General features: G+C 42.3%; 1 protein-coding gene across 5 annotated transcripts in view; it reads right to left on the minus strand.

Moving 5' to 3' along the window:
• SYTL5 (synaptotagmin like 5) overlaps nucleotides 1-27,147 on the minus strand; it is a 150,549-nt gene that overhangs the window by 57,005 nt on the left and 66,397 nt on the right. For all 5 annotated transcript variants that reach the window (XM_075913248.1, XM_014578968.2, XM_075913249.1 and 2 more), the window contains exons 3-4: nucleotides 15,242-15,457; nucleotides 1,768-1,883 (exon numbers count right to left, since the gene is read on the minus strand). In XM_075913248.1, the coding sequence (XP_075769363.1) occupies nucleotides 1,768-1,883; nucleotides 15,242-15,457 (332 nt within the window). The remainder of the gene's footprint in view (nucleotides 1-1,767; nucleotides 1,884-15,241; nucleotides 15,458-27,147) is intronic.

A 27,147-nucleotide genomic window follows, 5' to 3' on the forward strand; every position in this document is an offset into this window, starting at 1 on the left:
TCAAAAGTTTTAAAAGAGCTGGTTGAGGGGTTTGGTAGACTGTCAATATTGATTTTCAATAACACTTGGAACACCAGGGAAGTTCCAGAAGAAAGCTATTGACCTGCCAATGTTTTAACAAGGTAAACAGGATGATCCAGGTAATTCCAGGCTTGTCAGTCTGATAGGGTATGTCTACACTACCCCGCTAGTTCGAACTAGCGGGGTAATGTATGCATACCGCACTTGCTAATGAAGCCCGGGATTTGAATTTCCCGGGCTTCATTAGCATAAGCGGGGAGCCGCCATTTTTAAATCCCCGCTGCTTCGAACCCCGTGTAGCGCGGCTACACGGGGCTCGAACTAGGTAGTTCGGACTAGGGTCCTATTCCGAACTACCGGTACTCCTCGTGAAACGAGGTGTACCGGTAGTTCGGAATAGGCACCCTAGTCCGAACTACCTAGTTCGAGCCCCGTGTAGCCGCGCTACACGGGGTTCGAAGCAGCGGGGATTTAAAAATGGCGGCTCCCCGCTTATGCTAATGAAGCCCGGGAAATTCAAATCCCGGGCTTCATTAGCAAGTGCGGTATGCATACATTACCCCGCTAGTTCGAACTAGCGGGGTAGTGTAGACATACCCATATTGATTCCCAGCAATATAATGAGGCAGCTGACATGGGACTCAATTTATAAAAAAAATAAAGGAGGGTAATATAATTAGTGCCTATCATCAGCATGGATTTATGGAAAGTAGATCCCATCAAAGTAACTTGATACACTTTTTTGCTTTGGAGATTAATAAAAGTTAAATTGATAAAGGTAAAGTGTTGATGTAATAGACTTGGAGCTCCATGAGGCAGATGATCTGGCACCACACAACATTTTATTTTAAAAGCTAGAATGACATAACATTAAAAGGGCACACACTGAATGGATGAAAAACTGATGGGTCTCAGAATGTAATTGTAAATGGTGAAATTATCATCAAATGAGTATATCTCCAGTGGGGACCTGCAAAGGATTGTTCTTGGCCCTTATGCTATTCAACACTTCTAGTAATGACCTAGAAGAAAAACATGCAATCATCAATGATAAAGTTTGTAGAGCAAGTAGTAATTAAATGAACGGGAGAGGTCACATAGATATCTAGATTTATGGTAAAGTGGGCGCAAGCAAACAATGTGTGTGTGTTTGGCACTGGTGAAAATTAACCATTAGACAACTTTTAAATCTAGACTGAATGTTTTACTAACAGATATACTCCAGGAATTATTTGGGGGCATTTCTGTGGCCTATGCTGTACAGGTCGAACCTCTCTGGTCCACCACCTTCTGGTCCAGCAACATCTGTGGTCCGGCATGAGTTTAGTTGGCCAGATGTCCACTTATAATTATAATGGGTGTGGCCAAGTTTCCTGCAGTCCCATAAAGTTTGTTTACAGCCACAAGCCCTGGCTCTCAGTATTTTGTGCTGTTATTTAGCTCTAATTTACCCTTAAATGTCTTCTAGGAGCCCAGTAAGCAGTGGAAGTGTTGGTAAAGCTGCTAGACAATATTGATTTCCTATGGTTCAGCAAATTCTCTGGTTCTGTGCCAAACTAGAGAGGTTCAACCTGTACAAGAGGTCTGACTAGATGACCTTAAAATCTATGATTCTTCTAAAAAGTATTGACATGGGCTATTAATTCTAAAATATGAAGGATAAAGCACTTAGCCAAACATTTTGATAAGTAGGTTTAAAACATAGATCTACGCAGAGAACTTTTCTTGTGTGTTCTTATTTTTTACCTGGAACTTTGCGTAGGATGGACTGTCTGACAACATCAGTTCCAAGGAGATTGGATTGTTTGAAGCGCTTTGCTCTTTCTTCAAAAAACCATTCACCTGTCACTATTCTTAGCTGTCTACATGAGAAAGAAAGAAAAAACAAAATGCACACATGAACTCATCCAACCAGCCAAAACTGTTTCGTAAATCCTCAGGATGTTGTCCACCCAACATACACATATACAGCTGTGGATTACAGTTGTACAATACAAGCTAAAGAAACATAAGTTAGCTCAACAAATGTAATATAAGAGTGAATATATCTAGTAGAAACATCATGAACACTCCCATTCCCCAAGTGAAAAGTGGCTTTTTGGTTAAATGGAAGCTTGCACAAAAATTCATTTGGATCAACAGTTTCAGGGGTTCAGGAAAAAACAGACATCAAAACATTTGCGATCATAAACAGAAGTTAGAAGTTCTTGGGTTTTTATTTAAAGTACAACAAATATTTTCAGTTTTTAGTTTTCTATGTCAGCCCTCAACAAATGTCTATTAAAAGATAGGATGGGGGATAGAGAGGAGGCAAGGAAGGCATGGTGAAGAGGCAAGTTGAGGCAAAAAGGAGTAGGAGACAAAGACAAGCTCAGGGCCAAGGAGCAGAAGGTTCTACCAGGGAAACCCCCACCAGACCAACCCCCACCAGACCCTGTTGTCTGTAGAACCTCTGCTTTGTTTTTGCAGAAAAGTTGGAAGGTTTGTAGCGCCTGAGGCAAGCAACTGCAGGAAGAGAAAGGAGGATTTTATGATTAAGGGAGATGAATGTTGCTCTGGGGAATTGGTATCTATTGCTGCCTCTGCACAGAGTTCCTGTGTGATGCTGGGCAAATCACTTACAGTACATCCAAATTTTTCATAGGTGTTCCACTGTTTCAGCCAGCTTAGGAGTAATGGCTACTGTCACTCAGCCAAGGCATTCAAGGGAATGTGGCCAGGCCTCAGGACACTAAACTCCATTTTGGTATCTGTATTTTTCCACAAACTGAATGCAACTTAGCTTCAAGCAAAGAGTTTCCATGATATGAAAAAGCTAAATAAGGTGGGGAGTGACATCTCAGGGCACAAGAGAACTCCTGGGAAAAACATGAGAAACAAAAATTGAATTGAGTAATGGGATTTCTAGCCTGCGTATGAAAATTTGGTGGACCGTATCATCAGTAAGGGTGAGAAATTGCCAATACAAAACCTATGTAAATTGTATAAAATTTAGTTTGTGGTTTTTTATTTGCTTGCTAGGTAATCTGCTTTGATCTATTTACTATAATTTATAATCACTTAAAATCTATCTTTCTCGAGTTAATAAATCTATTTCATAATTTTATCTAAAACACTGTGTATTGTCTGAAATATGAAAGAAAAGCTCTCAGCTCTGTGAACAACAGCTGTTGCATATCTTTCCCACATTGAGGGGAAAGTGAATATATTAATGAGCATATATTGTACAGATTTCTGAGCACTGCAAGATGGTATAATTCTAGGCTTAAACTCCAGCAAGGGGGAAAGGCTGGGGAGCGAGCTGGGTAACTGACTGTTTCATTGTGTCTGTCCTTGAGTGGGTGAGGTAAAGCACTCAGGTAGCTCACTTAGATGTGTGATTCCACCTGCTCTCGTGTCAGGCAATAACAAGGCCTGGACAGACTGACAATCACCAGAAAAGCAGTGTGAGAGAGACCTGCTCACTTGGGGGATTAGAGAGCACAACCTTTTTCACAGCTCCCAGACTGTAACCTGAAGGTGACAACCTGTCACACCAGAAAGTTCTCAGACTCTGTCTATTGAGTGGCAACTTCATTTGATTTATATTCCTGTCACTAACACTATCCCATGAAGCAATATTATCTACAGTGCTTCTTTCTCTACCTCCATCCCTTTCCTGCAGGACTGGGAGGAACAGAAGTCTCCTTCCTTGAGATCTCTGCATACTCTGGGCTCCACTGGACTTGGTTACCCGTGTGTTCCCTAATACTTTCTTCCTGTGTCCTTTTTATACCGATCTGCTGATTGGCTAATTGGCTAAGCCAACCTCCCATTCTAACCAGCCAGTTACCTTTCACATCCCCAGTCAGCCTTCTCCGGGGGAGCTGATTGATGCCTAAGTGATCAGAGTGCTGCTCACCAGCTAGCTCCCAGCACTCTGTCATAGGTATAAAACTACAAAGCAGCTCTACACTTCTATGGCTCCGATAGCAACACCAAGTGACCAAGAAAAATCTATGCACTAAAAGGACAATTTTCCCTCTCCTGGACAAGAATTATTCCCACATATAAACATTAAAATACATTTTAAAAATCCTACTTTAACATCCTCCAAGTTAATTTATGTTGGCTACATTTCCAGTATTCTTGGCTTATAGCTTGTGAAGAGTATCACTTCCTACATCCCTTGGCTGGCAGAACGACTTAGCTGTTTTTTCTCAGGCTCTTATAAGACTATATCTTGACAAATCAAGAAATATGGAAATACAGTCAATATTGGTTGACAAAATCCTTGGTACTCCGAATTGTTTACACATTTACCCCAATAAACTTTTAAATTTTTTAATAAAAGTTAGTGCTACTCATACATGAAACATTAATGTCTGTAAAGCACTCTTCCAGTCTGTTAAGAAACCTCTTTTCAAAACATTTGCAATTGACAGCACCTGGGTCAATTAGTTACAATGCCCAAGTTCACAATAAGTACATTTTGTGATAACTACTGATCTGCAGAATGCTGCTTCTCTGAGGCACCTAGAAGAATGCCCAACCATGAGAGTCTGTTCAGGCAGCAAAGCAGTCCTATGCTGTGCTGTAATAGTCTGTAAGATGTGTTGTTGATGTTAATTGCTAGCTTTACAAATGCAAATGATAGTACATGGTCCTATTATGTGTTGCCACTCTCATTGACACCTCAATGAATACCCTCCAGACATGTTTAGTTGCAGTGTGCAACCAATGTTCAATTTCAAACTAGTTAAGACTAGACTAGATACACTCTTCCCATATTATTCCCCAAAGAAATACTGCATGACCAGGTGCTATAATTTCTGTAAAATCTTGTAACTGTTAAGGGCAGAATTGCATGCTGCATTGAGCTAGGGGACGCTGAGTATTTCCCATGCGTGCTCACTCAGAACACTGATTTAGCTTCATTTGTGTTCATGACCAATTTGTGCTTGATTACCATGATATCCAAGCCAACACATTTATTCGCCTGTTCACAGAAACATCAAATGCACTTGAACTTCCGTACTCCAGTTGTCCCTAATCCAGGAACATCCAAGGTATGAAAGAAGCAATTCTGCGCACTGCTACTCACCCTCCCATGTGGTGGGTAAAAGGCAGAGCGGCAATGTGCTTCCCCAGAAGCTTTTCCTTGCCACTCCCATAGTGGTGGAGAGTGAGGCCCGGGAGTGGCAAGGGGGCCAAGTCATGTGTGTCCTCAGGTAAGCACCCCACCCCCATCTAATTCCCCTCACATCCAGACCCCGCAATGCCCTCCCTGGCCCAGAAAAATATTTAATCCCATCTTGTCCCTTTTCTGAGGGAAGGGAAGGATTTCCCAGGAGCGAATCCATGGCAGTAGATGGCCACTGCATGACAGAATTTGCCTGTTCATTTAAAGAAACAAATTCTGAGTAACTGTTCTTGTTTTTAAATCTTGCACTACTCCATTAGAGCATGATTTTCCCAAAGCTGCATTATTTACAAACATGTGAGCTCAAGAGAATCATATTTAGTTTGCATGTGGATGGATATGATTACAGATAACTCTAGGGCATTGGTCAATTGTCCTTACTCAGACAAGACTCCAACTTAATAGAGATAGAAATGTAGCCGTGTTAGTCTGGTGTAGCTGAAGCAAAATACAGGACTATGTAGCACTTTAAAGACTAACAAGATGGTTTATTAGATGATGAGCTTTCGTGAGCCAGACCCACTTCCTCAGATCAAATAGTGGAAGAAAATAGTCACAACCATATATACCAAAGGATACAATTTAAAAAAATGAACACATATGAAAAGGACAAATCAAATTTCAGAACCGAAGGGGGATGTGGGGGGGGGGGGAGGTAGATGTCTGTGAGCTAATGATATTAGAGGTGATAACTGGGGAAGCTATCTTTGTAATGGGTAAGATAACTAGATTGTTAGATTGTTATCTTACCCATTACAAAGCTAGCTTCCCCAATTATCACCTCTAATATCATTTGTTCATAGACATCTACCTTCCCCCCGAACCCCACATCCCCTTTCGGTTCTGAAATTTGATTTGTCCTTTTCATATGTGTTCATTTTTTTAAATTGTATCCTTTGGTATATATGGTTGTGACTATTTTCTTCCACTATTTGATCTGAGGAAGTGGGTCTGGCCCACGAAAGCTCATCATCTAATAAACCATCTTGTTAGTCTTTAAAGTGCTACATAGTCCTGTATTTTGCTTCAACTTAATAGAGAAGTTTTTTTTCCTCTGGGTAAAGTGTGAGAAGTACTGAATAGGGGTCTATTGTCAAAGAAGAATTCACACTAATACAATTCTCTCACATCCACTTATAGATTAATTTTATTTGAGCATTACCAGTATAAGTTAAAAAAAAATCAAAATACAGACACATGCCTGCAAATGAGATAATGAAACATTAGTGCCTTATCTCTTTCTTTGCAGCCTATTGATGACAATGCAACAAAAATAAATAGAAATCAGTCATTGTCCGAAAGGCATAGAGAAAATCATTTCCACTCAATTATTTTGTTTTGTTTTTAACTCAACACAGTTTAGAAAATAAACTGATTCTTCACTGGAACTTCTGATTAGCAGGAACAACAATTTTTCCTGGGTGTGATAATGAATATGTATTATCACTACTCACCAAGATTTAATGTAAGTTTAGTATTTTACATGCGTCTCGTAACATTCTGTCTTGCCTTTGACCCATTCCAAATTGAGCTATAAAGTTCATTAACTCTTTCCAAGGTTACTCCCGAATCTGACATTGAAACCCCAAGCTGCTGTTTCTTTCTTACTAGAATATCTTATTTTCCCAAGTCTTCTATCACCAAAATTTCCTTTAATGTAAGAAAGCAGGTGCATTCCTTCCAAACCACACACTCGGAGACTTTCAGCCAGAAGAGACCATTATGATCATCTAGTCTGACCTCCTGAACATTGCAGGCCACAGAACCTCACTCACCCACTCCTATAATAAACCCCTAATCCAGTGTTTCTTAAACGTTTTAAGACTGAGTTAGTTAGTTTCAGAGTCCCTTATAACACTTCACTGTCACATGGTTTCATGCCTACTCAAACTAACATGAAAAGATTTCTTTTACAACCCCACTCCCTCTCTGTTTAGCTTTCAGTTTCCGTTTTCAGGAACAGTGATCTGAAAATTTTCTCAGGAGCAAGGACTTCTGCAAGTAGGGCACCAGCTCCATATTTGTGAGTGGTGGCTCTACTAGTAGCTTTTGCAGCAAGAGTATATCCTAAGATAGAAATCATTGTGTGGAGGTGTTAGAAGTTAAAAAGTTGAGATGTATTATGTAAAGGATCTGTTACAATAATTAACTTTTTGTTCTTTCTCATAAATAGAAAATAGGCTATTTTAAAAGTAGCAGTGCCCAACATGCTTCAAAAATCTGTACAGTTAATTTTTAGGCAATCAATTGGCAAACCACCCAAAATGCATCTGCAGTTCACCAATGGTCTGTGGGTCATGGATTGAGAACCAGTGAACTAACAGATTCCTGGTGATGGGCAAATCTTGTCTGACATCTAATCAGTCATGCAGATCTCACAATGAAGTTTCTTCAAGATGAGAAGGATGTATGTAACTAAACAGAAGGGTTGTTAAAGCCCACAAAAACAATGTCTAGCCTTATTAAATGCTTCAATTTAGATAAAACATCCCAACAGCATTTGTTGCCAAAATTAAAGTGGAATTTCTGTCAGCGGCTTCTACTTGTTCTGCAGGCAGCACAAATTATACTAGACATTTGCCACATCCAATAAAATCCAAATGTAGATTTTGCTTTTAGGTGCCACTTGGAGAGAGTACTGATGATTCAATGAATTGCCTTTTCTAATTAAATGAACTCAGATATCCTGTGATAAACTTGGCTGAAGCATTATTGCAAACTGGGACCGTGTTGGGGTCTGGCATTGCAATTTATTATGAATGGAATAGCAAAAAATAGGGTAAAAACAGACTTGGTGTTTTGGGGCAGAAATATTGCCCTTTGTTTCAAAACTGAACAGCAAAAAATGAATTTTTGTTTTATTTTTGCCAAATATTTTTTGTTTTGAGCATTTGAGTTTTTTAATGAAAAATTATTGTTATTTATAAAAGCAGACACTGTTTTTAAAACCTTCATTTTATTGAAAGCTCCATTTTCCATTGAAAATAGTTTTGATAGAAAAGTTTTGACCAGCCCTACTATAAACAGGTCCAGTCATTTAAATTGTATTTGAATGAGATGGGGTACTGTATATTTTATTTTGGGTTTCAACTGAACTATCACATATTAGTCATAATCTTACCTAGTCCCATGTCCAGAACTAAATGCCTCATTTGTGTGTGCCATTATTCAAAAGCCTACATTCCCAAATAACATATTCACTTATTCTCTGATGCCAAAGGATGTTGTATTTGGTAGCAGACTCTTCTAGAACTAAGAAAATAAGTTTTGGGGATGCCCATGTCCATTTAATTTAAATTTAACATTTTTCAGCCTCTGTCCACCAGGAGCTCGGAAATGTCTCCTCCTCACCCCCAGCAGATAGGGGGTGCTGTTGGCATAGCCTTTGGCTGCGGCCAGTACTGGCACCACCATGGACAGTGACTGCTTCACGGCAACAGCCCCTGTACATAGGGCTCCCAGCCTCCCCACCCCATGGGGTCCTTCCCCCTCTTCCTTCCCACCCCCCAGCAGCATCTGGGACTACCACCACCCCGTGCTGCAGCATCTGATACAGAAGCAGCAGCATGGGATAGCAGGGGGCTCCCCGGGAGTGGAGCTGGAGTGAACTGGCTGCTAGCCCCCATCCCCAGGGACTATAGAATAGTTGAAGCAAAATGCAGGACAATGTAGCACTTTAAAGACTAACAAGATGGTTTAATAGATGGTTTATTATTCTTGTTAGTCTTTAAAGTGCTACATTGTCCTGCATTTTGCTTCAACTACCCCAGACTAACACGGCTACATTTCTATCACTATTCTAGAATAGTTGAGTAACTGATAAGATTTCACGTGGTTACTTGACTATTCAATTACCCAACAGCTAACATCCCTACTCTTAACATTTCATGGAAGTGAAAGTTATGAAATGTTGACCTTTTATCCCCACTCAGGATGAAAACAAATGTCTAAATAGTAGAATTTTCAGACAGGAACTCATCCAGTTTTACAACTTACTTTGAAAAAGTATCATTGGACAAGGAGGTTAGTTCCAGAACTGTGCCTTGAGAGAAAACAAGGGCTGTAACAGACACCCTTTAAAGTAAAGTGGTTAACTCTGCCTTTCTTCTTCTCTCTCATTGCACAGATGTTTATGAAGAACCTATTAGAAAGGCTGATGGGGAACCATAGGTAGGAGAAAACATCTAATAGAGGCAGGGCTCCACACTCATGATCTGAAAACTGGATTCAACCAGGGCTGATCAGGGACTTTGCTTATGGTAACTTGCTCCACTTTATGGTTAGTGAGATTTGCTCCTGGTGATAAAACTCTCACTGTTAACTACTATCTAGTCAACCAACCATCTTTACACACCCACACGCATGTGCAAGCAAACACACACACCCCTTTCTGTTTCCACACAGAATATCTGCAATATACTTTTGAGGAAAGAAAAAGAAATTGTGTAATTTAAATACAAAAGTTAATGAAATTGTCACTGTAGAGTCACTGAACTTAAAAACAATTAAGAACCACAATAAGATTTTTGTCTTGACTTGTTTGAAAATTTTCAGGTTTTAGATTTGCTGTGCTATCAAAAGTAATTAACATTACTAATGACTTTTCCTGTTACTTGGAGACAGCATACTTATTTCAAAGATTCAGAGAAAATTCCTCATTTCTGTTTTGTACTGCTATGGAAACTTAGCTGGCCAGGCATTTAACCTCACTTATTTAGTCATTCACCAGAACTAAAAGATGTAGGGCTTGTAGGCCATACACATATAATTAGGAATATTTATAGCCTGAAGTTTCAAACCAAGCTTCCTAGTATTTTGACCGCAGAACAGGACTTTGCACAAACTATCACTGGCACCTCGATAAACAGATGTGTTTAAAAACACAAACTAAGATTTTATTGAGGGAATTTTAGTAAATACACCAAAACATCCAGTTAAAATGCAAAGCTTCAATCCAAAAATAAACATTTATCAGTTACTATTCGCCTGAGAAAGCTACTGATACAACGGGGTCCTTATGCAGGAACAGGAGAAGAGGAGAAAACTCTCTGAAGACCATGTGGGACCTCACAATATTGATTCAATTTATCCAGGAAGTACTTAAATACTACTGTGATTAAAACTATAGAAGATCTTAACTTTATGAAGAGGTGACTAGAAACTATATTTAGTATTGACAGGATTGTTATTAGTAAATGTTAGTAAACATGGACACAAACCAGCAAAAACATTTCCATCAATAATAGTAAAAAAATTAAAAGGTAGGTAAAGTATGAAAAATGCTGTTTGAGAACTTATACAAATAAAATATCCTTAAATCAATCTCTAATATTCTGACATGTGAGGGTTACAATGTGTGTTTTAATGGTTGTAAAACTTTAATTTTTTCAATCTCAAGATATATTGCTTCTCTCTCCCCCCAGTTACCCTCAACTGTGAAAGAGAAAATTTTGGGAAAAATGCTTCAAAATAAACAGCAATATTAGGGTGTGTCTAGACTACCTAGTTTTGTCGACAAAAGTTCACTTTTGTCGACAAAACTATACCAGCGTCTACACTACCGCTGAGTTCTGTCGACATAACATCGACAGAACTCAGCAGTTTTGTCGACGCTGGTATACCTCATTTTACGAGGCATAACACCTTCTGTCGACAGAAGGTGTTATTGCCTGTAACACTGCGTCCAGACTACGGAGTTCTGTCGACAAAGCAGCTTGCTTTGTCGACAGAACTCAATGTGTCTGGACGCTCTTTGTCAACGGAAGTTTTGTCGACAGTATCTGTCAACAAAACTTCCGTCGACAAAACGCGGTAGTCTAGACGTACTCTTATCTGTCAAAATTCTATAAACAAAATATTGAGTTTGACAATCTTAGCTATGTTGCATTACACAGGGCAACAAAACAAAGAATGTGGGGCAATCTGAGTTTGTATTCCATGACTTTTTGGGAGCTTTTGCAACTTTGATCCACTTTAATTTAAAATGGGGATGCTCCAGGTGATAAGATAACTGATTCTCTTGTTTCAGACCATGAATAAGAGTGTTCAGTTTTCTAATGACATATAGTTCTTTTAGAATACAATTTGCATATAAATCCAGGTTTTTTATGTTGTAGTTAAAAATACTTGAGGAGCTCTCGCTGATTTATATTTAAATTTCCACCCACAGAATGTGATGAAATTCTTCATAAGGTGATTTTCTTCTGAGGGTTCTAATATGTAGCAAATGTATTGTAATGACCGCCTCCCTTCCTCCACTAGCAGGGCTGAAGGCAAGTGTGGTTTGAGAGACAGCGTGGGGCAATTAAAACAAAGTGGTGTTCTGGGGGAGCTGGAACTATCTGTTGGCACTCTGGGAAAGTAAATGCTGTTGTGGGGGTTTGACGGTACTAAAGTTTTGTTGAAATTTTAAGACATGGTCTTTCCTCTTTCCTTCAGATACTATGATGCTGCAATATTATTCTTTCCATTTGTCTGATAAGTAATTGCATATTTTATCATTTTCTTTAAAACTATAAATATTTAAAATAATTTGGAGACAAAGGCAGAGTATTTATAATTTGCCTAATTTTTCTCCAGATTTTTTGACATCTGAATAGAAAGCCTCTATAATTTTAGAGTAGTGCTGAAAATCTGTTATGGATTATGTGACAAGATGTCTTCTTATTGCTCATGAAATGCCATGGATTCCTCTGATGGTAGGCAGGACCGAGATCAAATAAAGTGAAAGATGGAAATTTATTAAAGAAAGAGATAGGGATAACTGGCAGGTGATGTTCAGATTTCCTCTCATGGCTGTGGTTTGACAACCATTTTAATTTGAATATATACTTAGATCAGAGATATGTCCAGCCATGAGGGAAAAGCATGGGTCATTTTTTCAATAAACACACCAATAACAATACTTTACTGTACCATAGTAGGCTTTGCAATGATTTGAACAGAAATGCTTTTGAAGCTTACTGTAGAAAAAACAGATGATTCAAACATAATGAGATGCTGAGCCTTTCACCTACAGATCATGGGTTAAAACTATGGACTACAATTGCAATGACTAATAGTCTTTCTTGTCCAATAGCAGCTTAATGTCCCATGTAAGAGCACTTGGTTGATCTCATTTCACAGCAGACAGGTTTACAAGTCCAAAATAGAAGTTAATAGCACATAGGTGACCATTTCAGCAGGAAAGTCACAAATTAGATTACCAGAGCAAAGAACTGGAAGAGTAGTGTCAAAACTGCCCCCTTAGGCCATGGCTACACTACAGAGAAGAGCAAGCTGCCACAATCAATCTTCCAGGGTTTGAATTAGCGGGTCTAGCGAAGACATGCTAATTCAATCTGAGAGGGCACTCCTGTCAATGCAGGTAGTCCTGCTCTTACAAGGAGTAAGAGAAGTTGAAGGGAGAGGGTGCTCCTGTCGACCTCCTGCTGTGTAGATGGCACCAAAATTTGATTTAAGATACTTTGACTCAGACTATGTAATTAACGTAGCTGGAGTTGTGTATCTTATTTCGAACCTACCCCCATGTAGACCTAGCCTCAGTCTTACAAGGAGTGTGAGCAGGATAGGGATGTTGCCCATGCTGCATCATTCTTGTGAATAGACAGAATTTCATTCTTCAGTGGTGTCAAATTTGGAATCCTCTGTGAATACTAAATTAAATTTAGTTTACTGGAGGAAAGAGAAACAGTTTTGCCAAGATACACACACAATGCAACCACTATGAAGGAATTAGATAACTTACACTGCTTCACACCAGACAGCTGAAAAATAACATAAGAGGTCTTTGCCCCTTTAGTCTCACCTCTTTCATTCCCTGCAAACTGAATGACTAACTATACCCCTCATGTCATGCTCCCACTCATTTCAGTGCCTTCTCCCTCTGTCATCACTTATCCCTCTCCTCATTCAAATGCAATTCTTTCAAAATACCTAAAACTCTAGTCTTAGAAAAAAAAACTTAAATAAGATTCCTACAAATACAAGTGAACAAATCCAAACGAGAGCTATGGCATAATGTTGAGGGATTCTGCCATCTTGCCTGCAAGCACTCCAAGTAACTAGTTCCCTATCCCAAATTCTTTCCCCCTCTCCCAGCTAGGGTTGCTAGATGTCCAGTATTGAACCGGACAGTCCAGTATTTTCGCCTCCTGTCCGGTAAAAAAATTCAGAAAATACCAGACACCTAAAAGGTCCGGTACTTTCAGATGTTTTTCCCAGCCAGCAGGCGAAAATCCAAGGCTGTCCAGCTCAAAACAGAGGCAGCCTGGCAACCTTAGTGCTTACTGGGTTCCGCAGGGGAGCTCTCCGGCCCCGTGCAGGGAGGCAAGATGGTAGGTGGCCGTCGGCAACTTGTTAGGGCCAAAAAGCCTCACCACGCGGTTTAAAGGGATCACTCTGGTTTTTTTGCTGAACAACTCTCAGGGTCCTTTTTTTTTTTCCTGGCATGTTCCCCCCTCCCCCTGCACTGGCTGCAGGACATGGGGGAGGGGAGACACTGGTGGCTGGGGCCAGCCCCAGGACCCTCGCCCTTCCCCACTGATAGCCTACAGGCCACAGGGGACCTCTGGGAGGTCTGGATTGGCCCCTAGAACCTCTCCCCACCTGGTGCAGAGAGCCTGCAACCCTGAGGAGGTCACTGTGAGCTGGGGCCCACCCTCAGATCCTCACCCCCTGCCCAGGAAGCTGCAGGACATGGGGGATTAGGGAGTGCTGGAAGCCGGAACTGGCCCCCCGAGTCTCACCCACCCCCAGTCCAACTACAGGCCGGGGCTAGCCTATGTAGCCCCAGCCTCCCAGGAGGAGCCGCTAACAAGGGACTGCAGCCTTGGTCCTGCAGAAGGAGATGCTGGCTAGAAAGTGCAGCCCTGGGCCCTTAGGATGAGCTGCTGCCACAGCAGCACCACCCTCGCTACCCTAGGCAACCCCAGTAAGCTCCCCGCCCAGCCTCTCAGCCCCCTGCCCTGGGCCCCATGCCCTCACTTCCAGAGTTGTTGACTCGAGTCCCACGACTTGAACTCAAGTCCGACTTAAGTCACCTAGGTGACTCGACTTGACACTTGACTCGGGTTCATTGTTTGTGACTTGAGACTCGACTTGAGACTTGCTAATTTTGTTAAATCGACTTGGTGAAAAAATTGTCCGAAAAATTGTCCGAAAATGACAACATTGATGGCTTGTACAAAAGTGACTTGACATTTTTAAAATTAAGACTTGAGACTCGACTCAGAAGTGACTTTAGGGACTTGAGACTCGACTTGAGACGAACTGTAGTGACTTGAGACTCGACTTGGACTTAACAATGACAACTTGAAGACAACACTGCTCACTTCTGTCTGAGGTCCCCCCCAAATCCAACCCATTCCCTGAGCCACACTCTCCCATCCCCCTGTCCTATACAATCATGTAAATAAAGCATGGGCATGTTCCTTTTAATTTACCTCCCCCCCCCAAAAAAAAAAAACATTACTGCTATTAAAGACCCAGGCGATGCCGGGTACATCTGCTGGTCCTCTATATTCTAATGGCAGAAAAATAAAGGTTGACTTACCCTGTTCATTTGGCAGAATGCCATTCATTTCAGAATTCTAATTTTATAGGCACGGCGAGACATGTTACATTAAAGCCTTTCAAACAGACGTGGAGGTATTAATATCATAGAGGCTAAGGAGGTAGGGATATAAGTGTTGCTGAAAGTATTTTTACTCCAATTTTTGCATCCCTTTTCTTTTGCAAAATAACAGATCATATTAGGCAGAACAATCTGGGACCTTACATAGTTTTAGTTGTAATATTTACATTATTGGATTTTTTCCTTAATAATGTAAACAGATGTATCATAAAACAATAATCTTCACTTATTTTTAGTTCACTCACTCCAATCATTTAGCATCGTAATGACAGGAGTACTATTTAACCATTCTATGTGTGCGAGCTATGTTATGCCCTTTTGTCACAGAGAGTCAAAGAGCAGCATAAACTAATTTATAAACAGATAAACTTTAATTCCATATTTACAAAAGCTTCAAAACTTACGCAATCTTGGCACACACTGTGCACTTCCAGTTCCCATCATGTCCCAAAACTCGACATTTGTTGCAAACTCTGAGTTTACATTCATAGCACTGGTCCCCCCTGTCAAAGATAAAGCCCAGGTTTTTTTGACAGCGAACACAGACCCTGCCACGGTCCTGATGGCAATGGCGGTTTCCACCTTTCCGTCTCACTTCCAACAACTCATTCTTCAATTTCCTGGAAATAAAAGAAAAAAAGAAGGGCACTTCAAATCTGAAATACCAGTGAGTTCATAGCTAAGAGGCTAACAAACTAAGGGAGTGCAGGCAGATGTATTCGGCTACAAGAGGGCACTTGCGGGAGGTGAGTGCCACCCCGTTACACCATTGTAAAAGGTTTCTGGGGTTGGCTGCCTTACTTCTTGCACTGCAATATGAAGCTTTTCCACATCGCTCCAGTATTAATTCAGTTGGCTCCATGGCAGTACACAGCAGAAGGAGCCAGGCTGTACCCAGAGGCTTACAGCACCTGTTTCCTTCCCACCTCTGTGGCTCTCAAGAAAGTGATAATAGCTAGAGTTGCCTAGGGAAGATGGTGAGAGTTTTCATTGCGATTGTTTGGACTGAAGACCATAGTGCATCCGATCCCACCCCTATTGTGCTTTTCTGCTTCTTCACAGTTTCCCAGACATGTTGGTGGTTTGGGTGGCAGGGATCAGCATTGAGGCCTGGCGCCTGGCTAACAGTGAACAGACAGGAATAGAAGGGGGTTGAAGGGAAGGGAAATGTGTTTGTGCACTCTAACCACCACACGCCCACCCCCGGTGTTGCCTCTGTTAAGGCTTGAATTTTCGGAGGGTCAATGGTGGCCCCCACACAATATTCATGTTACAAAGGGCAGGGGGGAATGCCACCCATGCTACCACCATGAGTTGCTCACCGAATGCCACAGATGGCCCAGATGGCACCCACGCCCCCATAGCTGGTACAAGAAGCCAGTTCAATGAATACAGTAAACTTCTGATAATCCGGCACCTTTAGGACCCGGGGGATGCTGGATTATCAGATTTGCCGGACTATCAGAAGGGGGGGCTATGAGGGGTCTAATAGGTTTAAGCAATACAAGTCCAGGTCCCAATAATAAAATAATCGTTATTACTTCATACCATGGTTGAAAGGTGTGAAGGAAAAATACAGAGAAACTGAGGAAATGAAAAAGGGATTTGTTGAGACAGAAACCCAAAGGCACAGCAAGGTTTACAGTATGGGAAGACCCAAAACTGAGAAGCAGGACACATTACTGTGGATTATTTCATGGGTTTTCAAAACCTCCCTGAGCTGCAGTGGTCCATGCTGTGCCCAGGTATCTGGTTACAGGAGGCCCCTGACTTGCGACCGCCCACGTTCCGACCCCCCCACACTTACAACCATTTTTGTACATGTGAAAGGGGCCGAACCCCCCTGACTTACGTCCTCGGCCTGCATTTATGACGGCGAACGGCGCCTATCGTAAATGAGTGTTCAAGTTACAACGCTCCCGACTTGCAACGCTTCCCCAGGGACCAATCGCGTGGCAAGTCAGAGGCCTCCTGTACTCAAAATCTGCAAACAGCTAATCTGCATTCACACCTCACATGTTCTAAGGCTAAGCTGTTTGCTTGGGTATTTACTTGAGGTGAGAGTTGGAGAAACTGGATCTCTTGTGGACTGGGGACATTTTAGGGTAGGTTTGGGAAGGGGGTGTTGCTGCTACTGAAATCAGGGTTGGATTTGTGTCCTTATTGACATTGGCCCGATTTTCATTATTTCTTTAACTGGAATACTTAGAATGTTTGTGTACATGTTTAGCGAAATAGAGTACATTTTGATGTGCCCTTCGTCTTTTCTTTTATGGGAATTTATTGTTAATGTATTTGCTAATAGAGTGAACATGTTTAAGAGTCTGATAAGCCTGAACCAGAATTCTAGCTCTAAAACATTTCCTCTTTTGAGGAAAGTCTGATCTAATTCAGAATTTCCTATTACAGACTCTTTTCTAATAAATATAATAAAAGTAATTTTTATTCCAGAATAAAAGGTCCACATGGGGAACTACTGCCAAATAATTATAAAGGAACAGCTTATTTCAGCATTGCTATGACATCAATTTCCCATTATAGACAAGGCCTAAAAGGAAGAGAGACTCTGTAACAGGGCTACTCAACTTTGGAAGCCCTGGGGGCCACAATGATACTCACAGCGCATGCCGAGGGCCACAGCTTAAGTGTGGTTGCATACACATGCAAATATATGCATAGCGTCTTTCACATAGACAGGTATGATTACAAAGATTAAGCAAGACTACACAACACGCAGGCCCCATGTAAGTCAGTTCTGCTGATATCAATAAAATGCAGTATTTACCCGATTTCCACCCATATAACAGCACTTCTAATGAGCAACAACAGTCCAGGAATTTAACTACTAAAACACATATCAACAGAAGACCATCATATTGACTCCTTTTTTGCTTTGGCTCTCACTGGCAGGCCGTGTGTTGAGCCCCGCATAAATCCAAACTGCACCATGGGCCGCAAACAGGCCACGGGCCACATGTTGAATAGCTTTGCTCTATAAAATAAACAACAGTGAATTCACTTAATTCCCTAGTTAAGAATTATTCCTCGTCTTAAAGCTATAATCTTTTCTTGTTGGAGAAAGGGTTTCTTTCTGAATAAGAATATATTTAAATTGCTAACAAGGGCATGCTTATGAACTCAAATTATGTCCTACTATAAAAGGTAGTTATAGACTAGAGGATGAAAGGAATCTATACCAATGATGCCTAGAGCATGCTGGTTCCACTGCTGTTAAAGCCTTTGGAAGCCTTTCTAGAATTAAATGCATTGAAATTACTACTGAAGCGAAACTTTTTAAAATTTGAAAATAAATTGAAAGAGCAGCTGATGCTTGCCATACTGATCACACCATAATTCAGGGGCACATCTCTTCCAGGAGTCTCATCCTTCAAAGGCCATGTTCCTTGTATGCCACATGACACTGAAGTCTACAGCAGTGAGAGTCAGACATAGAAAACACTCCAATTATGGGAAAGGAATTCCAGCACAGTCATCTCTAGCAAACAATACCTTTTTTTCTCTATGAGATACTTTCAATTACAGCTAGCACTGGTCATTAACAAGGTAGAATGAGATTTTTATGGTTCCCCTTATATAGCTTTGTGTTGATTTTTATATTTTAGTTTTCTGGTAGCTTCAATATCATTTTAAATGGTTGTACGGTATTCCCAAGTGTCTCAGTATGTATTTGTTCTATGTGTACAATTATTATCTGTAAAATGCACTGCCAGTGAAGTGTCTTCCACTTGCTATATGTGAAGTACTGTTACTGGTGTTTTAGCTTTGTAAATAGATTTACTGATGAATCTGCTAATTATTTCTTACCCCTATAAACAAAGTTCACTTACAGATTGTGTCAGGAAGGTCCAAACCTGACATTTGCAGACTCTCTCAAGAAGGATTAGCCAAATAACTAAATATTCTGATCAGGTGACAGTCCTCCCCTTCCCCTTCCTCCCCCCTCCCCCCAGCAACCCTCTAAACGAACAAATTTTGTTTCCAGTCAATCCAAACCAAACACATTTGAATTTTCAGTAAACTGAAACATCAAAACATTTATGTCAAGCAAAACATTTTGGTTAACTCAAAAGAAAATGTTTAGTTTTGATGTCAAGGTTTCTAAAAACATTTTAATTTTTTTTTAATTAAAATTAGGGGTTAATACATAATAATAAAATAGGTCAACACACAAATTCATAATTTGTTTCAGTTGACATGACTGCATATTTTGTTGTAGAAAGGCTTTTCTGACAAATTTCAGCCAGCGCTAATCTCAAATCTTACTTACAAAGTACAGCAGAAAATACATAAAACCCTATTATTTCCGCTAATTTTTGACACAATGAAAGCTTTTTTCTCCTGTCCAGCAAAAAAGAGACTAGTCAGTAGGTGCATTGATGACTGTGTTGGACCTGAACAGAAGGATTTCCTGGTCCTGCAGAGGGATCTGTAGGAAAGCATCTATCAGAGTGACTATGGAAAGAGACTACTTATAGTACACGTTCAGATTCAGTGGTGTCTCACTGTGAAAGGGAGTAACCTCTCTGATTTTGAACTCTTGTGCATCATTGCTCTGATTTCTAAGATACAAAGTACAGGTTGGACATCCTTGGTCTGGCACTCTCTTGGGGTATGTCTACACTACAAAGTTAATTCGAACTAACAGGCGTTAGTTTGAATTAACTTTCATAGGCGCTACACGTACAAACCGCTAGCTCGAACTTAATTCAAACTAGCGGAGTGCTTAATTCGAACTAGGTAAACCTCATTCTACGAGGACTAACGCCTAGTCCGAATTAAGTAGTTTGAATTAAGGGCTGTGTAGCCACTTAATTCGAACTAGTGGGAGGCTAGCCCTTCCCAGCTTGCCCTGGTGGCCACTCTGGTCACCACCAGGGAAACTCGTCTGCTCCCCTTCCGGCCCTGGAGCCCTTAAAAGGGCACGGCCTGGCTACGGTGCCCGTGCCAGGTGCAAGCCTGCCAGCACCCAGCCAGCAGACCCTGCACCTGGCACGGCACAAGCCAGCCACCTGCTGCCACCCAGCCCTCCGCCTCTTTCCGGGACCAGGCTGGCGGCTCCCAGGAGTCTGCCCGGGGCCGCAAGAGGTGGGCGCCCGCCTGGTCTAGTGCGGAGATCGTGGACCTCATCCAGGTTTGGGGGAAGCCTCCAACGTCCACGACCTCCGCACTAGGCACAGGAAAGTGGCCGTCTAGGGCAGGATAGCTGCCAGCCTAGCCCAGTAGACTGTCTGCCAACAGCAGCCAACACTAGGTACCCTGGAGGGGATGGACCGAAGACAATGACCAAGCCATTTGTCTCGTGCAATCCATCTCCAGCCTTCCACAAACAGAGGCCAGGGACACCATTTCTACCCCTGGCTAATACCACTCCATGGACCCAACCTCCATGACTTTATCTAACTTCTCTTTAAACTCTGTTATTGTTCTAGTCTTCACAGCCTCCTGCAGCAAGGAGTTCCACAGGTTGACTATTTGCTTTGTGAAGAAAAACTTTCTGTTATTAGTTTGAAGCCTGCTACCCATTCATTTCATTTGGTGTCCTCTAGTCCTTCTATTATGGGAACTAATGAAGAACTTTTCTTTATGCACCCTCTCCATACCACTCATGCTTTTATAGACCTCTATCATATCCCCCCTCAGTCTCCTCTTTTCTAAGCTGAAAAGTCCCAGTCTCTTTAGCCTCTCTTCATATGGGACCTGTTCCAAACCCCTGATCATTTTAGTTGCCCTCCCCTCTCCCACCCTTTCTCTTCCCCTCTCTTACCTCCTTTTCCCAGTCTCCCCGAGTTTTGTTCAATAAAGAGAGTTTCTATTTTTGACCACACGTGTCCTTTATTTTGTACATCAGGAAGGGAGGCTAGGGAGGGGTAATGGAAGGAGGTGAGGGAGGAATGGGATACGAGCCTCCGATGGGGAGGACTGGGGTGGCTCTGCGAGCTCCTCGGGGTGGAAGCTCTCCTGCAGCCCCCCGATTGACACCACCCCTCCGGATGGCAGCCTGCGGCAAGTGTAGCCAGGCTGATGGCTGAGTGCTGTGATGTGCCGAGTGTGGGCATTCAGGGCACTCCAAGCCAGGACTGCTTTGCTGTCCCTCATCGAGTTAGACAAGCGAGTGGGGAACCCCTGAGAACTGTCTGTCCAGGGTGGGGGTCGGGTCCCTTTAAGCACAGCCCTCGGCTAGCCTGAGACAGCAGCTCCACTCTCTAAGTCCTAATCTGATGCCCTGCCGGCACTGCTTCCAGCCATCCTTAACCCTGGTTCAGGGTCCACTCAATGTGGACATGCTAGTTCGAATTAGCAAAATGCTAATTCGAACTAGTTTTTAGGTCTAGATTCACTAGTTCGAATTAACTTAGTTTGAATTAGTGCTGTAGTGTAGACATATCCTTGGAGTTAGACCCGTCCCAAAGGAGAGAATTTGCCAGACCAGGAGAGGTCCCTGCCATGGCCCCTCAGCTCTCTGCCCCTCCCTGACACCAGTTCATTCCTTCCCAAATGGGCTTCCTGCTGACAGTCCCCAGCCCCAGCTCTACTCCAGCCCCAGCTGGACTGCCCCACTCTGGCCCCACGCCAGTTGGACTGCAGCGGCCCTAGCCTCACTTTCAGGTAGTAGGTGGCTCTGGCCCCTTTGCCAGCCGGGCTGCCGCAACCTCAGCCAAGCTGTCCCTGCTGTGTTGCCGTGGCTCCAGACCCATGCCACCAAAAGACCCACGGCTTGGTCCCTGACCCCGCTACTGGGCAGCACATAGCTGTAGTGGCCCTGGCCGGACTGCACCAATCCCGCAGGTGATCGAGCTGTTGTGGCTTCAGTCGGTCTGCCATGCCTCCAGCCCCACTACCACCAGCCCTCCAGGCTCCCAGCTGCTGGCCGTCCTGCCCCAGGGCTCTCTCATCCAAGAATATCCGTGGGTCCTTCCAGAATACAGATGCTGCTGGACCAGAGGGTCCTAGTTAAAGGAGGTACATCCTATAGTGTTGCACTGTAACCTTCCAGTAAGTATACACAGAGAAGTTAGATAAAAGTCTATGTATATGCTGTGAACATAAAAAGCGTCATGACAAAAATCCTTATTCATAAAACTTATCAAAAGAAATAGCTCAACTTCACGCCTGTTTTAGTAAGTCAATCCTCATAACTAAATTCTCTGAAGTGATGGAAAACTTTGTTTTGCTCAAATTGCTTTACCAACAGAAGCCCTATTTCTGAAACAGCGTGATTGCAACTATATCATCAACTATATTCACAAAGTTGAATACAGCCAGTGCATGGAAAATTTGTTTAGAGTCCACAAGCTTGACTTTTTCTAGATACTAACCATCTTGAGATTTGGGATTCTTGCCTTTCTCTCCAGTTCATCCATTATCTACAAAGTTATCTACTGAACAAGCATCAGTGAGTGCTAGCTCTGCCCTTCTGCTCCTCTTTGATAATGGGTGTGTCTTGGTATCTCTGGATTTCTAAATGATGCTTTGTTGATGCTTTGAATAGAAAGGTGGGAGTTTTCTTGCCTTTTCAAGTCAGGAGTCTTTAGATCAGAACCTAAGGCCCAGAGGTTGGATTCCATCTCGCCTGGATCTGGCCCACAAGGCTCAAGGCGCCCCTCCTCTATGCCTCTATGCAAGGTGCCCCTCCTCTATGGAGTCAATGGTGGTGTTCCAGCTCTACAGCTCCCTCTCTCCACCTCCCGCAGGGCTGCAGTGCCAGCGCCAGCTTCCTGATACGAGGGATGGGGAAGGAGGAGCCCTGAGCTTCATGGGTTGGAGTCAGGCAAGCCAGGGCCAGATCTGACCCCGGGGTTCTACCTGGCGGGGGGAAGAAGTGGCTCCATGTGCTGCCACTCCCCATCCCGCCCTGGCTGAGGAAACGACAGCACAGCAATGTGCCACCTGGAGACTTTCCCCCCGTTGCTCTGATTGGCCATAATCATGGCCAATCTGAGGAGCAGGAGGCAGTGCCTGGGAATGGTGGGGAACACAAAATCAGGTGCATCCCTGGGGAGCTGTGCCAAGTAACCATTTCCTCATCACCTAGCCCCTACATCCCATCCTGCCCAGACCCCCCCCCACCACGCAGCCCGCTCCTGAACCCTACTTCCCACCCAGACCCTGCCTAGATCCCAAACCTCCTACTCCACTCCTGCAAACTACCTCTTGCCAAGTTCCCCCGCCCCTATTCCACTCCTGCACCTTACTACTCTCCCAGATCCACCAATCCCAAATCGACTCCTCCCTCCTACCCAGAGCCACACCCCAAGCCCGCTTCCTAGCAGCCCCCTCACACACTGAGACCCTCATTTTGGCCCCACCCTATAGGCAGGGGGAGGGGCCCTGCTAGGCTCTGGTGTGCTGTCTTTCTCCTTATCGATCGGGGGGCCATGTGAGTGACGGGTTTTTTTCTTCTCATTTTTGTGCTGCCCCCCCCCCCCCCCCCCCCACAACTGATGTTTCTGTGTATCTGCGGTTCCTGGCCCTAAAAAGGTTCCTCACCCCTGCTTCAGATATTAGTAAAATGACCTAATATTTGTGCAGGTACAGTTTTTGAGGCAGTTAGATTCATTATCTCTGACCCTTCAAATATTTTTTGTTTGTGTTTTATCCAATACAACATAGGCCTCTTCAGTAGGAGTCCATACAATTCATGGGACTCTAATTCTTCTCACAATGTGCTTGTCTGTACCCTGCACAGGCATTACCATTAAAGGTAACCCACACAGGATTTTCTATTTATACTGGTAGGATATGTGAAGATGGTCTGGGAGCTGCTGTTTTTGTTGTTTTGGTTTTTTAATCTGCTTGTTTCATTGACTTTAGAAATAGCTAGCAGGAAAATCAGCGCAGTTGCTTTCCAACTGCTGTAGGGTTTGTGGGATTCTCAGTGGATGGATATAATTAGCTCTCCTATCTTAATTGAAGAGCTAAAATGCTGAATCGTCAGCAAGAGCTTCATTTCGTGGCAGTGTCAGGCAGTCATTACAGGTAAACCAATTAAAAATCCAGAATTATAAATTGACTAGCAGTCTCTCTCTTGGCTTGTAGTATCACTTCCTCAAAAGTTGTCCAGTCACTATAGAGTTTTACAGGATGAATAGGATCTGAGAGTTTAATATAAAAATAATCCAAAAATAATTCCTCAAAATTTTCTGGCCTTCTTTGTGAATTATAAAGAAGCAAAACTGGGCATTTTTTTTCTGGATTACACAGCACCTTTAAAATGTAGAAATCCATTTGGGTCTCAGCTCAAATCAGTAAGCAGTTCTCCTCTATCAAAGTGGAAATGTTTCCTTTAAAAGTTAACATTTCTTATATTGACTGAAGTGTTAGTCTCTCCTTTGGTACTAAAGTTAGAGAGGCAGTATCCTTATTTTGTAGTAATTCCATCTGAACAAACAGTGTGGTACCACAGGACTACTTGTTTTTAAAGTTACAGATTACCCCGGCTACTCATCTGAGACTTTCATCTGAACAGCAGTTCCTATTCTTTATCCAATACGACTTCTTGAATGATGACAGTCGTTCTGCTAAGGCTATTCATTTTGTAGACTGACTTTTTTTTAAAATGTGTTAGTATCTTAAAAGCAATTTCCCCTTCTGACTTACTCATCAAAAAAACATTCAGGCAGCTGTGTTGGTCAGAAGCTTTGTTTTCTGATTCCTTGCAGAGGCTAGGAGATTGAACCACAGATAGACTGTAGCAAATGGGGTCACATTTCAGAATATGAAGAATTAAGTGTTCCAGGGGCAAGGAAGAGTAGGAGGTAGTAGATGAGTCATCTGAAAATAATCCATCATCACAGCAGCCTCTAAACAACTACTACATAGCTGTGCCAGTTAAAATTTACCAAAAAGGGATTGCAAGTGTAACACTTAGATGGAATAAATTAATCATAATCATTTCTACTTGTAGCACAGGCATTAAATTTTCCTTAATTCTAAAGCAACAGAATTTCAGGCTACCAGTTAGAACACATTTGTAGACACACATGCTGTATAATAATTTAAAGACAACCAGTACATTTTCTAGGACTACAAAGAGAATCCAAAAGAAAAACCCAGGAGAGTCCCAGTTAACAAACTGTTAGGAGAATTATCTTCTAATACCCTAATCATTCTAAATTAACTATAATATTAGGGTATGTCTACACTACCCCGCTAGTTTGAACTAGTGGGGTAATGTAGGCATACCGCAATTGCAAATGAAGCCCGGGATTTGAATTTCCCGGGCTTCTTTTGCATAAACGGGGCGTGCTGCCATTTTTAAATCCCCGCTCGTTCGAACCCCGTGCCGCGCGGCTACACGCGGCACGAACTAGGTAGTTCGAACTAGGCTTCCTAGTTCGAACTACCTAGTTCGTGCCGCGTGTAGCCGCGCGGCACGGGGTTCGAACGAGCGGGGATTTAAAAATGGCGGCGCCCCGCTTATGCAAATGAAGCCCGGGAAATTCAAATCCCGGGCTTCATTTGCAATTGCGGTATGCCTACATTACCCTTCTATTTCAAAATAGGAGGGTAGTGTAGACATACCCTTAAGAGATCTGATAGGAGAAGACACATGCATTAAATTTCTCTCTGCTAAAACACAATGCAGGTGGTTTAAATTTCTTTCTTTCATTTATTTTAAATGCAAAAGATACATTAAAAGCACCAACACTTCAGAGGGGACATACCACGTACACTAGAAATGCATTTTGTTCCTTATATCCAATATCTAGGCAGCACTAACAGAGTTAATAACCTAAACCTTTCTAAATGGGAGCATAAAATCAAGGAATATGCCTTCATAATACATCAAAGTGGAAGGCAGAAGTAATCTTAGTCTACAACATATCTGATAAATGACTCAGAAGAGCAATGGCTAGGATACTCAATAATATCCATGTGATAAGCAACACTGTAAACATGTCAAGTATCAGAGGGGTAGCCGTGTTAGTCTGAATCTGCAAAAGCGACGAAGAGTCCTGTGGCACCTTATAGACTAACTGAAGTGTAGGAGCATAAGCTTTCGTGGGCAAAGACCCACTTCGTCAGATGCATGTCTGTAAACATGATGACTTTTATATCGCCACATTTTCTATACTACTGAATGCAGAACTTTTTTTCCTTTTTATCCTTTTGCCTACCATAACTTTTCAGAACTATTTCAACCTGCAAAAAGAAGAGGAGGAAGTGGTCCAATTTTCCTTTTGCCATTTTAATTGTTCCAAAATTTGCAAAATTACAAACTGTTGCAGACAGAATAAAAAAAGAGGAAAAAAATCTAGACATTAAGTGCACTGTTAGTTCATTCACTGGGGCAAATGGGAGGAAAAGGACAAAAATAGTGGTTGGATTAGCCCCCAAGAAAGCTCTGCATTCTGTACAGATCAACTTCTACTCTTCTGTTAAGAAACTTTCTTGAGTTGCTAGCCACCTCTTGAAGCCACTGGTGTTCTTTAGATATCCTGGGACGAGGCCATGAACAGGCTGAAAGGGCTAATTCAGTCATAGAATAACAGAAGCAACTATAAAGTGATTCTTCTTGCTCCCACATTTATTCCCAGCACACAAACAGGTGCAAAAATTAATTGTATTAAGAACCAATATATCAACTAATAAACTCACAATGATTTCAAGTGGCATCTCACCCCCTGAAAATTAGGCCATTTAAGTGCCTAAATATGGAGCATTCTTAATTTTTAAATAGAATAGAGAACACAGACAGCTGCATTTATGGTAAAACAGTAACTGTTTATACAAAAGAAGCATAATATATCAAATAATAATGTTCTAAATGGGGCAATTTACTTGTCAGATATGATAGTTACTAGGGATGTTATGTAAGCAGGGGAATGGTCCCGCTATTGCGGGGAACTTTCCTGGCTTCTATACCACCCCAGTGAAATGGACCAGCGAAAGGATCTGAGTCCCCACTCCCACTTCCTTTACCCCACGGCCTCCCTGATCCTGAGGGCTCCCCTTCCACTCTCCTGAGTAGCAGAGTCCTCGAAACCCCAACAAGGCTGGGCCCAGGTTTCCTGGGGCTTAATCCCCGACCCTGTAGTCACTTGGGGCAGGGGCTAGGGTGTCCCCACTCCAAGGTGCTCTCCTCACACTGCATGCTTTCTTGGCCCAGTGATCATTTCATAAGGTTCTAAGCAAATACAATTTATTAAACATCAACTGATTAAAGAGAAAAGAAGAAAAAATGAGAATGGTTAAATGAGAACACACAGCCCTGTTCTGTAGCACGGGGACATCACAAACAGCAGTCTGCAGAGTGTAAGGACAGTTCACAGTCTCTTCTTTATAGGCC

The sequence above is a fragment of the Pelodiscus sinensis genome, chromosome 1 (assembly GCF_049634645.1).
Source record: "Pelodiscus sinensis isolate JC-2024 chromosome 1, ASM4963464v1, whole genome shotgun sequence".
Lineage (NCBI taxonomy): Eukaryota > Metazoa > Chordata > Testudines > Trionychidae > Pelodiscus > Pelodiscus sinensis.